Source organism: Suricata suricatta, chromosome 4 (assembly GCF_006229205.1).
Source record: "Suricata suricatta isolate VVHF042 chromosome 4, meerkat_22Aug2017_6uvM2_HiC, whole genome shotgun sequence".
NCBI classification, from domain to species: domain Eukaryota; kingdom Metazoa; phylum Chordata; class Mammalia; order Carnivora; family Herpestidae; genus Suricata; species Suricata suricatta.
In genome coordinates, this window is record NC_043703.1 from 146,834,364 (window position 1) to 146,854,096 (window position 19,733).

The window sequence follows — 19,733 nt, forward strand, 5'->3', positions numbered from 1 at the left end:
TAAAGGATGTAGGGAAAGTATACTATTCTACTGTGACCCTAGAATCCAGGATCCTGACCTGACAGTATAATAGGATTTTGCAAAAATGCATGTGTAGCCTTGTTGTAGAGCCAAGTATAGATCTTGTTTAATTGGATGATGATGCATTGAAATTAAAATTTTTTTTAATTATAATATTTGTAATCATAAAGTTACTCCAAGTGGATAAGAAAGCATAATACAGTTATTAATCGTGCCTTAGTACTACAAAATGGTCCTAAAAACATTAACTTCTTCATATAGCTACTTGGGTATCTGTCTCAACCATTATTCTGAGTATATATTTTTCTTTAAAAATATAATGGGAGGGAGGAGCACCTGGGTGGCTCAGTCGTTAAGCATCCAACTTCAGCTTCGGTCATGATCTCATGGCTCACGGACGGGTTCAGCCCTGCATCGGGCTCTGTGCTGAACAGCTTGGAGCCTGGAGCCTGCTTCAGATTCTGTGTCTTCCTTCCTTTCTGCCCTTCCCCCACTCCTACTCTGTGTTTCTCTATGTCAAAAATAAATAAACATTAAAAGAAAAATTTTCAATATGTAATGGGAGGAAGTCTTAAGATTGGTGGTTTTTCCTCCAAGAACTTGGATTACATACCAGGAAGTAGCATAGATTAATGTGCAAGGTCTGGAAGGTCCAGAGCCTATACTCATACATGCTGCAGATATAACACAATTATATATAACACGAACTCTAGGGTAGACATAGCTTATTCCCTTTAGTATGTATTTCTCAAATATAAAACATACTTTTCAGTAAAAACTTTATCAGTGATTTTTAAGTCTCCTTTCTCCTCCTTACCCTACTGTATTAGTTTGCTAGGGCCAGCATAACAAAATGCCACAGATTAGGTGGCTTAAACAGCAGAAATTAATTTTCTCACAGTTGGAGACTGAAGTCCAAGATCAAAGTGTCAGTAGGTTGGTTACTTCTGAGACCTTTCTCCTTGGCTTGAAGCTGGCTGTCCTCTTGCTATGTACTCACATGGCCTTTCCTCTGCCTGCGCACCTCTTGGTGTCTGTTTTGTGTCCAAATTTTCTAGCCTGTAAGTTAGATTGTATTCAGGCCTATCTGTATATGACCTCATTTAACCTTATGGTTTTTTTAAAGACCTTGTCACCAAAAACAGTCACATTCTGAGGTCCTGGGGATTAGGACTGCAACATACACATTTTGAGGGGGATACAGTTCCGCCTATAACACCTCACCCTTCTCCGTAGCCTTCATTGATAATCTCTGCTGTTGTTGGCTTTTTTTCCCTATTTCTTGGGAGAAGAAAGATAGAATATTTGGTATGGGAGAAGAAAATTGTGGCCAAAAAGGCCCTGCTGGACCCTGTTTAATTAGAGGAAATTAGATGGCAGTGTGGAGAGTAGAAATAGAAGCTCAGAAAGGTAATGAGAAAAGTCACATGTAGATGTTTATTTCTCATTATTCTTTGAAATTGTTTCTAGTTTAGTAGAGACTATTAAATATTATAACTTAATAGAGACTAATGCCTAAATTCTGAATTTAGAAAAAATTTAGTGTGGTATATTTGTGCATCTTAACATATGGGTCCTTCTTATGCTCTGAGAATGGTACATTTTCTGCTAATAACTCTGGAATTAAGAGATACAAGTCTAGAACACATTCTACTTTGTTTTTTGTAGGGTTTTCTTTTTTTTTCCCCCCTTTGGTAGGCTCCACCTACCAAACCCAACATCAGCCTCAAACTCACGACCCTGAGGGCAAGAGTTGCATGCTCCTGTACACCAACAATGAAGCAACAGAAAGAGAAATCAAGGAATCAATCCCATTTACAACTGTAGAAAAAACCATAAAATATGAAGGAATAAATCTACCAAAGAGGTGAAAAATCTATACACTGAAAACTATAGAAGCTTATGAAAGAAATTGAAAAGACAAAAATATGGAAAAATATTCCATGCTCCTGGGTAGGAAGAGCAAATATTGTTAAAATGTCAATACTACCCAAAGCAATCTACATATTCAATGCATTACCTATCAAAATAACACCAGCATTCTTCACAGAGCTAGAACGAACAATCCTAAAATTTGTATGGAATCAGAAAAGACCCCGAATATCCAAAGCAATCTTGAAAACTAAAGCTGGAGGCATCACAATTCCGGACTTCAAGCTGTGTTACAAAGCTATAATCATCAAGACAGTACGGTACTGGCACAAAAACAGACACTCAGAAGAGTGGAACAGAATAGAGAACCCAGAAATGGACCCACAAATGAATGGCCAACTAATCTTTGATAGCAGAAAAGAACATCCAATGGAATAAAGACAGTGTCCTCAGCAAGTGGTGCTGGGAAAACTGGACAGCGACATGGAGGAAAATGAACCTGGATCACTTTCTTACACCATACACAAAAAGAAACTCAAAATGAATGAAAGACCTGGGGCACCTGGGTGGCTCAGTCAGTTAAGTCTCCGACTTGGGTTCAGATCAGACCTTACATTCGTGGGTTCGAGCCCTGCGTCAGGCTCTGTGCTGACAGCTAGCTCAGAGCCTGGAGCCTACTTCCCGTTCTGTGTCTCCCTCTCTCTCTGCCCCTCCCCCTCTCATGCTCTGTCTCTGTCTGTATCAAAAATAAATAAAACATTTTTAAAAATTTAAAAAAAATATTTAAAAAAAATTAAATTAAAAAAAATGGATGAAAGACCTAAACATAAGATAAGAAGCCATCAAAATTCTCATGGAGAAAGCAGGCAAAAATCTCTTTGACCTTGACCACAACAACTTCTTACTCAGCACGGATCCAGAGGCAAGGGAAACAAAAGCAAAAATGAACTATTGGGATCTCATCAAGATAAAAAGCTTCTGCACTGTGAAGGAAATAATCAGCAAAACTAAAAGGCAACCAACAGAAAGGAGAAGATATTTGCAAATGACATATCAAATAAAGGGTTAGTATCTAAAATCTATAAAGAATTTATCAAATTCAACACCCAGAAAAACAAACAATCCAGTGAAGAAATGAGCAGAAGACATGAATAGACACTTCTTCAAAGAAGACAGCCAGATGGCAACTGACAGATGAAAAAATGCTCAACATCACTCATCATCAGGGAAATACAAATCAAAATCACACTGAGATACCACCTCACACTTGTCAGAATGGCTAACATTAACAACTAAGGCAACAACAGATGTTGGCGAGGATGTGGAAAAGGAACTCTTGCACTGCTGGTGGGAGAGCAAACTGGTTCAACCACTCTGGAAAACAGTATGGATGGTCTTCAAAAAATTAAAGATAGATCTACCTGACGACCCAGCAATTGCGCTACTAGGTATTTATGCAAGGGATACAGGTATCCTGTTTCGAAGAGGCACACGCACCCCAATGTTTATAGCAGCACTGTCAACAATAGCTAAAGTATGGAAAGAGTCCAAATGTCCATCAGTGGATGAATGGATAAAGAAGATGTGGTATATATATTCAATGGAGTAATACTCAGCAAGAAAAAGAATGAAATCTTGCCATTTGCAATCACATGGTTGGAATTAGAGGGTATTATGCTAAGCAAAATTAATCAGAGAAAGACAACATGACTTCACTCATGTGAGGACGTTAAGGCACAACAGATGAACATAAGGGAAGGAAAGCAATAATAATATGAAAACGGGGAGGGGCGCCTGAGTGGCTCAGTCAGCGGAGCATCCAACTTCGGGTCAGGTCATGATTTCGTGGTTTGTGGGTTTGGGCCCCATGTGGAGCTCTGTGTTGACAGCTTAGAGCCTAGAGCCTGCTTCAGATTCTGTGTCTCCCTCCCTATTTGCCCCTTCCCTGTTCATACTCTGACTCTATCTCTATCTCTCAAAAATAAAATAAACATTTAAATGAATGAATGAATGAATGAATAAAACAGGGGGACAAAACATAAGAGACTCTTAAATATGGAGAACAAGCAGAGGGTTGCTGGAAGGGAGATGGGTCTAAATGGGTAAGGGACATGAAGGAATCTATTCCTGAAACCATCGTTTCACTGTAGGCTAACTTGGATGTAAATTAAAAAAATAAATTAGAAAATAAATAAAAATAAATATAGAAAAGAGTTGCATGCTTTACTGACTGAGCCAACCAGGCATTCTCTGTTTAGTTTTAGATATTTATCTAGACTGAGTATAAATGATAAATGACATTTAGAAGTTTAAATAAGAACATGATCCTCCTGACAGGAGCATTCCCGTTTTATGTTACTGTGTATTTATATGCTCTTCCTGTAGAATGGCAAACATCAGCAGATCTCCGGCAGACTTCAAGATGTCCGACTCCGAAAACAAACTCAAAAGACTGAGCTGGAAGTTTTAGATAAACAGTGTGACCTAGAAATTATGGAAATCAAGCAACTCCAACAAGAACTTCAGGTTAGTCCTTTGCTGCTGAATTGTCCACAAATCTGAGCAGTCATTAATAATTCTTCCTAATAGAATAGTTTATGCTTTTGGGATGATGAACCCTTCTGAGTCTCTGATAGACTTTATTCCCAGGACGATATAAATATACACTATCTTGTAGATTATATCAGGAAGCTCACATGCCCTGAAAACTCTGTTAGACATCTGGTTAAATTCTACTTAATATTTGTACATAAATGGACATTTATCACTTTGAGTTTTCCGTCTTTAATAAGTGTATAAATATACCTACCACATTAAACTAAGTTTGTTATTGCTCTTTTAGGAAATTTGACTTAACATTTTTCTTTGCAGAGTTGTGGTGAGAGTGTTAAATATGTGTGTCCCTCAGGAACCTAGTAATCTCTTGTTTACTTGTGCAGTAGGGTCTAGTTCAGTTATTATGGGGACTCTGGAAGCATTCTGTATCTTTAGAGTCGTCTTACCAAAATTACTATTTCTGTATGGCCTAGCAGTTAGTTAACAAAGTCTTCTTACAGTGTCACAGCAGGTACAGACATGCCACATATCATTTCCTGTCTGATTTAAACCTGCTTCCCTAGTTATTCCTGAGTTTTTAGTTTCTCTTTGATACTCATTCTGGAGTGGCATGACCTGCTTACAAATACCATTTAGTGCAGATACCAAAGGCACCTCTTAGCTTGTACCTGCTGTCACCTGTCAATATGCTGAAAATTGTAAGACTTTCAGACACACCCCATTCCTCACCACCTTTTTTTTCCAACCAATCATTCATAAATGGGGATTTATGTTTAAATACTTGTATTTTAATCACACATAATTCCATTCTAGTTTATGCATAAATTATAAGCACTCTTTTACAGCTATGTATTATTCTTATACTAAGTTTTAAGTTTCCAAAATATTTTCAGACAACATGACAGAGTTTTAATAAGGCACTACTTTTTCTTTTTATAAGGATTATCAAAATAAACTTATCTATTTGGTACCAGAGAAACAATTATTAAATGAAAGAATTAAGAACATGCAGCTTGGTAACACACCTGGTAAGTCTCTAAGGTTTGTTTTTGCCTCTTCCGTTCTTTTCTGCATGACAGTGCCAGTCATACTCTGTTACTTGCTAAAATAGCATTATTCTGTTATAAATAACATTTTTGTATATAGTTAAAATTTTCAAAATAATGTGAAAAACATATCACAGGTGTTAGAGCATTTTTACCAACAAAAAGTAAATAAAAGTGAAATAAGTAATCATTTTGGTGTGTCTTCCTATCTTGATAACATTTTACTTATGTGTTTCAAATAAATATCAAACAAAATGTTAGACTACAGTTAAATAAGATCTGGGTTTGGCTCTAACACAAGGCTGTATGTTCAAAATCCTACCCCTCATTGTAGAAAGAACTGTTCAGGAGATTTTGCCATGGGATCAAAGCTGTGAGATTCTGAGTGAAGGTGTCCAGCAGTGATGGGCCTTAACAGAGTGGTATACCCCTCCCAGACCTCTTATCCCCTGGAAGAATTTTACCAATGTGGCCCTCCGACATCTTTGGAACAAAATATTCCAAGATAATTTGTGGGAAAGTAACATTTCTCTTGATCCAAGTCCCAACCAGAATATTGAAAAAAAGACTTCTGTGTCAGATAGCATGCCAATAAGAACATAGTAGAAGAAAGGTTTATTTAAAGAAAAGTAAATCTGCAAGTACAGTGTTAGAACTCAGTGAAGTAGTAGTCTAAGTGTCTCCCTTTGAGTGTCTGTCAGCCTTTCATCCAGGGCTCTTTGTTCTACTTTCGACTCTTAAGGACGTCCAAAAAATAGCATCTCTCATCTTTGGCCAAGTGCTGGACAAATAGAGAAATAAGGCAAAGGAGCAAGACATGAGAGAGCAGAATATCACCCCATTTTTGGTAAAGCTGGTATTGGGCAGCGTGACTTATTTGTGAGTGGGACGGCCACACCTGTAAAACCAGGTGTGTGGCCAAGTTGAACAGGCTTCCTGTGAACAGTCCAGTCTGAAGAACAAAAGGGTGGGGGCACCTGGGTGGCTCAGTCGGTTAAGCATTTGACTCTTGGTTTTGATTCAGGTCATGATCTCACAGTTGGTGAATTAGAGCCACAGATCCTGCTTCAGACCCTCTGTCCCCCTCTGTCTGTCCCTTCCCCTCTCAAAAATAAATAAACATTAAAAAAAAAACCCACAAAGGACTGTAAGGGTCTAGGCTCTGTATGGCCAAGTCCTTATCTTGAACTCAGCCATGACTGAAGGGATGGAAAGAAGCTGAGAATGTTGTCTTAGTGAAGGGCTCTTTACATGGAAGAAACACCAGGAATAGAGAATTTTACTTCTGTGAACTCTTCCTACTCTGTCCCCCACCTTGCACTGAAATGGCTTGTCCACGTCTCTTCTCAGACCGTCCTGCTTGCATGCAATTATTTTCCTGGCTGTTCAGAGTATATCAGTCCCCACCTCACCGCTCCACAGGCATTCCAGAGGCAGGATGAGCGAGCCCTCCTGATCTGTGCAGTCACAGAAAGGATGACATCACCTCTCGTTGTTTCAGTATTTGGATGGTGAATGGAATGTGGAATGTGTCTTACTGGGGGCCTGATAGAGCTGCTCTTTCTCTATAGAATGTGATCCAGGTCAGCTGTTAATATAGTTATCTAGTCCAAAGTAGGAAGCTTTTGTTTGGAATTTGCAAAGTCCTTCATATCCCTTAGATTCCTCTCCATCTCTGTTGCCATTTAAGATTACCAACTAAATGCTGAGCTCCCTGCTAGGCCATTTTCATGTGTTATTCCCTTTAATCTTTGCAGTAGCCCTGTGAAATAGTTATTGTTATTCCCATTGTGCTGCTTAGCAAAACTGAGGCTCCAAATGATGAAATAGCCCAAGATGGTGCAATAATGGTTCTCAAGTTCTTGTCTGTCTCAGTCTAAAGCCCACCATGCCACCACATTGTCTTAATTTTCAGTTGCCTAACAAAATGCTCATAGATTTGATATAGTCAAATTCAGTATTAAAACATCCATTACTATTAGTGCTCATTTTGAAGAGTACTAGGAATATATATTAATTTATTTTTTCCACTTTGCTTGTCTCCCAACTTGATTCTGAACTACTTGTGGATAGGACTCATGCCTTACTTATCATTCTTTTTTACCTGCTATTGCACATAGTGCAGTGCCTTGCACATAGCAGATGTGTAATTTAATGATAAAATATTTGTGGAAATATTGGAAAACCACTAGAGAATGATAAGAGAACTTAGCAAGGTGTCTGGATAAAAAGCAGGCCTATAAGAATCAGTAACTTCACTATATATCATAAGTGTTTAATTAGAAAATATCATGAACAAGTCTCATTTACATTAGCATTCTCATTAGTATGAATAAAGAAATGTACAGCTGTAAAATTTTACCAATATAAAAGAGTCCTGGATAGTAAGTGCATGTTATATTCCTGAATGATCTAGCTCAGTATTGTAAAGATGTCAATTTTCTACTACTTTGTCCATACATTCGATTCTATTCAGGTTTCTTGAATTGAAAGCTGGCAAGATAATTCACAAATTCACCCAGAAGAGGAAATATGCAGGATGAGGCAAGACTTGGAAAAAAAATAACATTGGTGGGGGGAAGACACTAGCTATACCAGGTATCAAAACATAAGTTAGGAAAGCTCTAGTCCCTAAAGTAGTGTATTATTGATCAGAAAGAAACATAGAATACGGAACTGAATAGAGGGTCTAGAAACCGGTCTGTATATATATGACTATTTAGGAGATGATAAAGTTGACATTTAACACCAGTGGGGAAAGGATGGGCTTTCAGTAATCACCATATCACTTCAGTTAGTGCTCTGGGGGCAGTTGCCTGTCCGAAAGAGAGGGGTGGGGGAAGCTCTTAACTCACTGTATGTACAGAAATAAATTCTAGGCAAAATAAGAGAGTGAACATAAAAAATGACTCTTAAAAAAATGTTATAAAAACAAAACATTTTTATAATCTTGGTGTCAAGAAGGTTTCTTCAAGTAATACCTAGAGCTATGAAGGAAAATACAGATTTGATGATTATAAAAGCGAACTTTTGGGGTGCCTGGGTGGCTGTCGGTTAAGTGTCGGATTTCAGCTCAGGTCGTGATCTCAGAGTTTGTGGGTTTGATTCCTGCATCGGGCTCTGTGCTGACAGCTCAGATCCTGGAACCTGCTTCAGATTCTGTCTCTCACTCTCTCTTCCCCTCCTTCACTCGTTCTCTCTCTCCCCCCAACTCTCAAAAATAATAAACATTAAGAAAAGTGAACTTTTTCATGATGAAAGACCCCATAAGCAATAAAACATTGAAATACATATACAGTACAACAAGAATTTGGAGCTTCTGCAAATCAGACATTAAGACAGCCCAATAGGAAGACAACAGGCAGTAGATGAGGGAAGGCAATTCAGGAGCCTGTAAGTGGGTGTTGCTTTGATTCTAGTTGTTACCAAGAAAATACAAATTAAAGTAACAGTGAGGTTTCATTTTTGGCCAGTTAGAGAAAAGGAAAAAAGATTGGGAATATCCAGTATTGATAATGGTATGCAAAAACAGGTAATTTGGTATCATTTTATATTGGTGCACCTTTTTGGAAGGATAGTTTGGCAGTTTCTGTCAAAATTTAAAGTATTCAAATCCTTTTACATGGCAATTCTTTCATCTCCTAACCATATAAAATACTTTCCCAAGTGCTTTAAAATGCATGCACAAGGATAGTTATTGCAGCATTTTCATGTAAATAGTAGAAAATAAGAAACAACCTAATGCCAGTCTGAAAGGGAGTAGTTATATAAATTATGAAATAGCCATAATGTAGACTACCGTGGAGCAATTTTAAATTTGTGTCTTTTTATCCAGTGTTACCGAGATGTAATTGGCTTACATCACTGCCATGTATCTAATGACTTAGATACATTGTGACAGTAAGAGTCAATTACCAGTAGTGACATAAGAATTTCTACCAAATGAAAACTATCTGATGTTTATGTTTCAGATTTAGGAATTGGTTTGCTTCATAAAAAATCATTGGAAAAGGAAGAATTATGCCAAAGACTTAAAGAACAATTAGATGCTCTTGAAAAAGAAACTGCATCTAAGCTATCTGAAATGGATTCATTTAACAATCAATTAAAGGTATTTATTTTCTGTTATATTCATTTGTAGTTAGTCGCCTCTTACCTTCCTTGTTTTGATTTAGTGAAACAAGTAACTAAAGCTATCATTGTTATATATAGTGTATTTTCATAACTTATCGTATAATTTGAGCTATACCAGAATTGCAAGATTGCTTTTAATGTTCTCTGTCGATACTATCCTGTGTTATGAAAAAAAAAGAAAAAAAATAAATACTGTGTTATGTAATGAAACCTATCCTTTATCATAGTTTTCAGTTCTTGACTATTTTTATTGCCATCTATACATTTTTAAGAATACTTGCCTTTGTCAGTATTAGAAAACTGAGCTCAGCCAACATGATCTTAGGCAAATTCTAAGATGGTAGATAGGGAAAGCTACTTAAAATAATTCTGATGATAGAGGCTTTTAATAACACACTAAAATTCTTTTTTTGTTTATTTGTTATGGTTTAATTAACCGTTGCAAAGTAATGCAGTAATCAGTGAAATCCAGAGCACAATCTGGCACTCTGAGCTTTGCATGGAAAGTAAGCTCATGATCCCTTACCTGCTGCTGTTGCAGAGCAGATGCCCCGAGATCCACTGTTTGCTTACTTACCATTCTTTGTAGCCTTAGTGGAATCCTGAAGCCATGCCTCTGAAAGATGTATTAAAAGGTAAAAACCAGGCTGATGGCCCAGCATGCCAATTTGGGAATATCTCAGCTATTTCTTTGCTAACCGAACATAAATTTTTCAGAGCTAAAGTATTATATAACAAAGTTTTCAGAGCCTCAGCTATTACATAGTTTTTCAGGCAGCTATCCACCTCTTTGTGTGTGACTTTTGATGGCTTATGTAGAATAATATTACACCAACTATAGAGTGAATATTAAAAAATAAAAAAAGAGACCATGCTGGCTTCAATTAAGGTGGGGAAATTTTAGGTGAATAATGTTAATAATACCTTTTACACAAGCATATATTTTACAGAAAAAAATTTAAAGAAAACCAAGTAATTTGTCATTGATGGACAGACAAGCCAGCCAAGTTATCTTCCCTACATTATTTTTTTTAAATCCGTACATAGTTTAATTGGCTTTTTATCTGCCTTGTCTTACAGTGTGGGAATATGGATGACTCTGTTCTGCAGTGCCTTTTGTCTCTGCTAAGCTGTCTCAACAACCTCTTCCTCTTACTTAAGGTTATTTTCCAATATCTAGCTCCTTTTCTTTGAGTTACTTTACTGTTTTCTTTTCTTAAAAACTGGACTATTCTTTGCATTTATCTGAGTATCTTTGTTTGAAATAACATACACAATGTAGACCTTTTTTCTTTCTGCTTGCTTGAATAGCCTTCTGCTGTCTAACTGCCTGTTTGAGTCTAATGCCAGAAATTCATAGGGTTACCAAGAGTAACCTGTCTCATGAGGACCCAAGACACTTAAAAATCACTTAAAGTTCCCTTAAAAACATCCCCGTGCATTGGGGTAACTGCTGGGATGATTGCTGATTCAATAAAAAAGAAAGCTAAGGAAATGGGAGTTTAAGTCATTTACCCACGTCACTGAAAATCATTATTTAAAAGTTCTACTTTCTGAAATTTGGAACAAGGCCATGTCCTGTATATACCAGGCTGCTTCCTAATGCTGCTAAAAAGTCAAGTCTGAAAGAACCAATAGTGCAGGGGTGGCCTTAGTTATATCTAGGTAAGGCCTCATGTTTAGACATGCTTGCACTTCAGATAAAATGTTTAAGTCATTTACACAATTAAATAGTTCACTTTGTCATTTGTAGCATATAGAGTATTTCAAATACTCAATGAATTCCTGTTTTAATATAATTTAAAGAAAGGTGCTTTGTGTTTACTGCTTGCTGACCCTAGATTTTGATTTCATTCTGCTCCCTCTACCATAGATGGCAGTAGGGCAGGCGCATGTATATGTATGTGTCTTCACACACAGTGAAGACAGCAACATGTAAGTAGAACTCGTTTGTTATTTAAGCAAAGGTAGGGCAAGTTGGAAAGAGAGTATCAGCCTCTTCTTTATGGTTATAGTATGAATGGCCAGAATATCTGGCCTTAGAACTTTTGCTATAGGTTGCACAGAGATTTCAACCTAAGTTTCTTCATATATAAAATGAGGTTTGATGATGATTTATGGACTGTACTCACATACTTTAAGTCTGATTATTTCAGTTAGCATTTGATTCTCCACAGGCCAGCAGATTATTCTTGTCTCTTTTTTTACTTTCTTCCTTCTGCTTCCTGCCTTCCAGCCTTTCACTGCTTATTGATACTTTCATCAGAGGCAATTTAGGAAACTAAAAGGGGATGAGAACTGTAGTCATCAGTGCAAAGCATTACGGAGCAGTTGGTTACTACAGCGCTGAAAACTACCCGTTGGGTTTTCAGTGAGACCGTGGCAGACCTTCCGACAGCGCCAGTGTAGTTAAGGCAGCAGAAGCTGGCCTGCGCAGATCGGGGACGAATGGGAGTTGAGGAAGGGCTGAGTATGAACAGCTGTGGGAGGAGAGTGCAAAGAAAGCCTGAGGTCAAAGGAAAACCGTTTTTTGATTTAAGAAGACTTGAAGGACAAAGGTTACAAACTTTCAATTATGCAAGATGGAAAAGTTCTGGGATCTGTTGTACAACGTGGTGACTATAGTTAGCAATATCCTGTTGTATACTTGAAATTTGCTAAATAGAGAAAATGCTAACCATGTGAGAGAGATATGCTAATTAACTTGGTTATGGTAATCATTTCACAGTATGTACTAATCTTGAGACATCAAATTATATACCTGAAACGTGCAATTTTAATTTGTCAATTATATCTCAATAAAGCTTGGAGGGGGAAATAGCTTGGACCACTCTTGGAGGGAGTATCAACTTTCTGTAAGGTATATGGTTACATGGGCAAGAGATGGCTTCTGTTAGGACAGAGGAATGGAAATGGGGAAAACAGAGCTGGTTAGGTAATGCTCCATACCTGTCTTAATGATGGTTGCCTGGCTCAACCCAAATATCTTATTGCTGAATTCCCAGCACCTGCACGGAACATGTACATGGAATGTATTGGATGGCAAGAAGTACTTGTGGAATGAATGATTGGTTTTGAATGTCTCAGAAAATGTGCAGCATTTAGGGTTAGTATAGTGAGTTTATGGGGGGGGGGAGTAGAAATTTATCAGAAAACAGCAGAGAACCATGTGTCTCAGATTCTAGCAACACTTGTGATTCCATGTATTTTTCTTCTAAATAAAGGCTATTTTTTAAATTAAAAAAAAAAAACTTTGAAGGAGACAGAGGAGAGAAAGGGAGGAAGGAGGTGAGAGATTGAGGTTGAATATATGAGGTGGTGATAATTGATAGAGTCCTAGGGAACCAGACTGAGATATAATCTAGAGCCTGGATTTAAGGATTAGATAAGAAAGACTTTGAGTGTAACATATGGAGAAAAGATAGGTGTGAATGCAGCTAAATTTGCTGATGGAGAGTAGGAAGCTAACAGCTTCAAGACAAAATCAGAAGCAAGTTGGACCATGACAAGGAATCTTCCTAGGTAGTTGAGGACATGGAATAATTCCAACTAGATAGAAGAAGAGGGGTACACATGCAGCAAGTTTTAGTGATTTTTGAGATGAAAAGATGAGGGAGTTCTGATCTAGTGCTTTAAGGAGGCAAGATTATTAGCTGGTCATGAGAATGGACAGAAGATTAGGAAGTTGCAGGAGAGAGAAGTAGCCCTGAAATAGACATCTTGGTGGGGGCAGGGAGTGCACACTTAGAGGAAAATAGTAGATGTGCTGAGCAATGTTGAATGCCTGTTTGAAGTTGGAGGTCATGAATATAAATTGAAAACATACCAGGAGTGCACGGGTGGCTCAGTCAGTTAAGCATCTGCCTTTGGCTCAAGTCATGATCTCTTGGTTCGTGGGTTCAAGCCCTGCATCTGTGCCGACAGCTTGGAGCCTGCTTCAGATTCTGTCTCCCTCTCTTTCTGCCCCTTCCCCTCTCACCCTCTGTCTCTCTCTCTCTCTCTCTCAAAAATAAACATCAAAAAAATAATAAAAATTTTAAAAGAGAAAGACAGCAGCATACCTAATATGATTTCCCCCCCCCCACCAAACTTCTGCTGCTTGGGATGAGCACAAAGAGGGCTAATGAAGTAGGTTCATAGGTTCATCCAGGTTTGAGGTTTCAACAGACATGGCAATGAAGCAGGGGGACAGGGAGTTGCAGATCTTGACACACTTAATTACTGTAAAGATGAACTCTGAAATATGGGCTGGCCATGTAGAGGTGTGAGGAGAGGAAGGGGTGTTGCTAATGAAAAAGAGAATGATGAGGTCAGCAGAATGAAGGTCTTAGGTTGGAAAACTGTTGAAGTGGGTGCACCAGGTATAAGAAAAGCTTGAGGGAATAGGAACTTCTGTTTGAAGAATGAGATATTTAATCAGTAGTGTGTTTTTAATGATGATAAAATTCAAGGTATAATCATCAGATTAAATGGAGTAAAAAGGAGGGGCACCTGGGTGGCTCAGTCGGTTGATCAGGTCATGATCTCGTGGTTCGTGGGTTTGAGCCCCGAGTCCGGCTCTGTGCTGACAGCTCAGAGCCTGGAGTCTGTCTTCGGATTCTGTGTCTCCCTTTCTCTCTGACCCTTTCCTGCTCATGCTGTCTGTCTGTCTGTCTGTCTGTCTGTCTCTCTCTTTCTCTCTCTCTCTCTCTCTCAAAAATAAGAACATTTTAAAAAAATTTTAATGGAGTAAAAGGGAGAGTTGAGGTATTGATCTAGCCCATGTGGATGTCAAACCCTTGGGAGTAGTGGAGATTAATGAATGAGGATCAGACCAGGTGATCAAGAGATGACAAGAGGAAGAGGAGGAGGTGTTGCAAGATGGTATGAGCCTCAGGAAAGCATTACTTTGTAAGAGTGAAGAGAATGGTCTGGAAATGACACAGAAGAGCAAGGAAAATAACTTTAGTTCTTCCTCCCCTGATGTAAATGAAAGAATATGTGGTGATAGAGAGAAAAACACAGGAAAAGGAGTGTCCTGAGGAATCAGCCAAAAGGGCAAAGAGCTAAGGGAGTTTGCATTCAGAGAAGATGTGTGGATGTGCAGGGAACTTTCTGACCACAAACAGGAAGTTCCTGGGCAGTGCAAGGGTTTGAGGAGAGAAAGGGTGGGGGGTTGGGTCTGACCAAGAGAAAAACAGCATTCTAGAGATGAGAATTTAGGTGGTAAAAGATAACAAGGAAGGCAAAGTGGGTTGACAGGTGAGATAGAATTGGTCTCCGTGGTGTCAGAGGAAGACAGGCAGTGAGTTCTAATCTGTGGCCTTTGAGACAGTAGAACATCTGGAGTGATCACTCCTTCAGCCTACTTGTGGTAAAATGCAGGAATAAAATCGTGAATTCTTTTTCTGAGGAGACTGTGTTCTACTGGACCCTGTAATGTTCATGTACAGGATCAGTGGTAATTTTTACTCTCTTGCTCAAGTCACGCTAGGACACATAGCACAGCCAGTGGATTCAATGATGAGACATTTGACAAGCCCTTATTCCCTTAAGGAAATTCACACACTGTCCTGTCTTTAGCACTGAGTTGCAGTGAAAGAAGCCCTGGCCTCGGAATCTGAAGAAATGAGTCCTAGTCCTGTCCGTACCACTTGCTGGCTGTGTAACTAACTGTCATTTAACCTCAAAATTTTGCCTTCTTCATTTACAGCTGACAGTATCGGCTCTGCCGCCTTTGCAGTCGTAGGATGATTAAATGAGATAGCAAAGAGACTGAAGTGCTTTGTGAACTGTTACGTGCTGTATAAATCTCTTTGTTGTTCTTATTAAGGTAGGGATTATCCTGAATCTCCTAGTACTTTTAGTTCATTGGAAGGTCACCACTGCTTTCTTGGGATAATGATTGAGGATATACTATCCCTTAGAAAGAAAGCGGAATCTGTCAACACCAGGATTGTGGCTTATCGTAGACCTCTATTCTAAACCTTTCCATTGGGACTTCTGTCATTCTGGCCATCCTGACTAGTCCTTAGTTAGTCTAGACAGTGCTTCTAAGATTGCACTTCGGGTGGAGGCAGGTGGTCTCTCGTTGGTTAATAGTCTCTGAAACAAGGGGCACACTGGGGCTGCTGAACGGTCATCACTGAGACTTGACGTTGCCTCCTCTTGTTCAGAATGCTGCTTTTATGTTCTCACATCATAGTCACCCCCTTTAGAATAGGCATGAAATACTGTTTCAATTCCCTTTAAATCATTTAATCTTAGAAATGTTTCTTAGCTAATAAAGATATCTTAGTAATTTATCTGTAAGTGGATTTAAGTGAAAGTAAATATAGAATCTGGTATGTGAATCTACGCAAGTCACTTATTCTTCTGAGCCTCAGAAGTGGTCACCACCTGGGTGGCTCAGTTGGTTGAAGTCCAACATCAAGATCTCGTGGTTTGTGAGTTTGAGCCCCACATTGTGCTCTCTGCTGTCAAAACGGAGCCTGCTTTGGATCCTCTGTCCCCTTCTCTCTCTGCCCCTCCCCTACTTACTCTCTCTCAAAAATAAAAATAAACATTTTTTTTAAAAATTAAAAATTTTTTTGTAAAGAAATAAGTCATTGTGATACCTATTTTACAAGAATGCTATCCAGCTCAAGTGTAGGTATTACCTGTAAAAGCACTTTAAAGTGCTACGTGGATCTTCAGAGGGCTTGGGGGATGTGAAGTTTAAGGAACTGATTTACATTCTGCCATGATTTTTTTTCTTTTTCTTTTTCAAAAAAATTTTTTAATGTTTATTTTTGAGAGAAAGAGAGACAGAGTGAGCAGGGGAGGGACAGAGAGAGAGAGGGAGACGCAGAATCTGAAGCAAGCCCTAGGCTCCGAGCTGTCAGAACAGAGCCCAACGCAGGACTCAAACCCATGAACCATGAGATCTTGACCTGAGCCGAAGTTGGACGCTTAACTGACTGCGCCACCCAGGCGCCATATGGTTGTTTTTTTTTTTACCATGACTAATAAAAATCTTGTCTTGATTATATGACATTATTCAGTTGAGTTGTATTTTGTCAGTTAAATGTCTTTTATGTCTTGGCCTTTGGAAAGAACATCATATGCTTTCTTTAAGCAAAATCAGAATATAAGATTACTTCCTGTCACTTAGGGGGTATTCAGTATTGGTTAAAGTTCAGTGAGTTACATCTTTTACTTCTGTCAGGATGGTAGAAGAAGTACTTTGAGAAATGGAAACAGTTGAAGTAGATGCTGGATTTAAACATTTTTGTGAGTGCTTTGTTGAGCCCTGTTGAGGTACACTTAAGCCCAAAACTAAGTAAACCAATTCTAACCAAGTGGTAAAATGTAACATTACCAAAATGGTGCAGACCTAGATGTTTTTGCCAAAAATATTTTATCTAAGTGTAAGGAAATAACTAGACATGGCCAGATTGACTCTAGAAATGTGAATCTCATAAAAGATGGAAGAAAGTTTCCAGATTTAAGGAGACCAAAGAAACATGACTGAAGGATCATGACAGTGTAATGCTCCTTTGATTGGATCACAGATCAGAAAACTATTACTGAGGACAGTATTTACACTAGTGGGGACTTTTTAAATACGAACTCTGTATTAAGTGATATTTTATGGCTGTGTTAAATTTCCTTAGTTTGGTACTGGCATTGGTATTTTAGTTATGTAGAATAATGATGAAGTCTCTGGAGTGAAGGCATTAGTGTCTGCAACTTAATCCAATTTTCTGTACGTTTGAAAGTTTTCAAAATAAAAAGGCAGAGAAAAATTTAGAAAGTTAAAAAAAAAATTTTTTTTTACTTTTTTAAATTTATTTTTGAGAGAGAGAGAGAAAGAGAGAGCGTGAGCAGGAGAGGGCCAGAGAGAGAGGGAGACACAGAATCCGAAGCTAGGGCTCAAACCCACCAACTGTTAGGTCATGACCTGAGCCGAAGACGGATGCTTAACCGACTGAGCCACGCAGGCACCCCAAATTTAGAATGTTAACATGTCAAATGTTTGTTAAATGAAATTATGTATTTTCAGGTGATAAGGGTACTAAGTAGATTAACCAGGGGTAGATATCAACATTGGGAAATGGAGAGGGATGGGGGATAGTGTAAATGAGCAGATTACTCATCTGGCTTACTGGGAATCAGTAGGTATTTTCTAATTAATAAATGAAGATATTTTAATATTAGCTAGGTTTTATTAAGGGCTTTCTCTGGATTGACACCACTTTAAGTGTCTTATTTATAGTAACTTATTAATCCTTACATTAATCCTGTGATGTAGGTAGGTACTCTTACTCTCCACATTTCACATAGGAGTAAATTAAGACTCAGAAGTTGCCCAAGGTCATACAGCCAGTAAGTGTAAGCAGAATTTCAGCCCACATAGTTAGCATTTGACCTTAAATGGTTATATTGGGAGAAAAAAAGACAAAAATTTCTAAGCTAAGCATTCAACTTGAGAAACTAGGAAAAGACTAGCATAATAAAGCAAAAAAAAAAAAAAAAGAAATTAATGAGAGAAAAGACAGACATTTAATGCAGAGAATAAAGAAAACCAATGTTTGAGTCTTTTAAAGATTAATAAAATAAAACCTTTGGCAAGACTGATTTTAAAACAAAAAGTGGAAATAATGAAAATTATTTGTTAGGAGTGAAAACGAAATACAATTAAATATGCTACAGACATTAGAAAGAAGAGGATATTATGACATTTCTGCACATGAATATAAAAACGTAGATGAACAAATTACAACTTGCCAAAACTGACTCAAAATATGAAGTATCTGGTTGGTTCTATCATCATAAAATATCTTAAATCTATAGTTTGAAATCTTCCCTAAAAGAGAATCCAGGCCCAGAGTTTTATGGAAGGAGCAAGTAAGTTTAGTCTTAAACAACTCTTTTGAAATACAGAAAATGTGGTAATATTCCCAACTTATATGAAGCTATCATAAACATATCAAAACCTGATAAGAACATTATGAGAAAGTATAATTATGGGCCAGTTTAACACAGAGGTAAAAGTTCTAAACAATATTAAAAAGATGAATGCAGGGGCACCTGGGTGGCTCAGTCAGTTGAGCATCTGGCTTTGGCTCAGGTCATGATCTCACGGTTTGTGGGTTTGAGCCCTGCGTCAGGCTCTGTGCTGACAGCTCACAGCCTGGAGCCTGCTCGCATTCTGTGTTGCCCTCTCTCTCTGACCCTCCCCTGCTCAAGCTGTCTCTGAAAAAAATAAATAAAATAAAAAGACTATGCAGAATTTATTTTTAAAAAAAGGATAATCCATAGTGACCAAAAAATTGGATTTACCGTAGTCTTGTAAAAATGTTTTGACGTACAAAAATGTGTAATTTGCCATATAAACAGATTGAAGGGGAAAAATGGTATATATATCTCATTAGATGCAGAAAAAGCCTTGATAAAATTTAACATCCATTCGTGACTAAAACATGAAAAACTTATAGCAAATTAGGAATAGAACTTCCTCAACCTGAAAAAGAAGATCTGTCATTTTATTAAGACTGTAATAGTTCCGTCCATAATTACTTGATTAATTTTCTTACTGTGAGTTAACTGATACATTTAGCCAGGGCCTCCTGGAAGCAGTGACTTGATCCAGGAGAGTGAGTCTAGTGATGGGAATTGCTAAGATCACTGCCGTCAGGGAGAGGAAGTTTCTGGCAAGCAAATATTATCAGGGTGGCAAATATCAGTATGTATACACTATTATTTATGCGTTCTCATTCATCCAGTAAATACTAATTAAATATCCACCCTATGGCAATGTAAACTGGTGCAGCCGCTCTGGAAAACAGTGTGGAGGTTCCTCAAAAAACTATCGATAGAACTCCCTTATGACCCAGCAATAGCATTGCTGGGGATTTACCCAAGAGATACAGAAATGCTGATGCATAGGAGCACATGTACCCCAATGTTCATAGCAGCAATGTCAACAATAGCCAAAACATGGAAGGAGCCTAAATGTCCATCACCTGACGAATGGATCAAGAAAATGTGGTATATATTCACGATGGAGTACTACATGGCAATGAGAGGGAATGACATATGGCCCTTTGTAGGAAAGTGGATGGACCTTGAGGGTGTCATGCT

General features: G+C 38.1%; 1 protein-coding gene across 7 annotated transcripts in view; it reads left to right on the forward strand.

The window, feature by feature from the left end:
- Positions 1–19,733, forward strand: part of ITSN2 (intersectin 2) — a 138,857-nt gene that overhangs the window by 51,783 nt on the left and 67,341 nt on the right. For all 7 annotated transcript variants that reach the window (XM_029938202.1, XM_029938203.1, XM_029938206.1 and 4 more), the window contains 3 exons: positions 4,279–4,419; positions 5,390–5,477; positions 9,467–9,606. In XM_029938202.1, the coding sequence (XP_029794062.1) occupies positions 4,279–4,419; positions 5,390–5,477; positions 9,467–9,606 (369 nt within the window). The remainder of the gene's footprint in view (positions 1–4,278; positions 4,420–5,389; positions 5,478–9,466; positions 9,607–19,733) is intronic.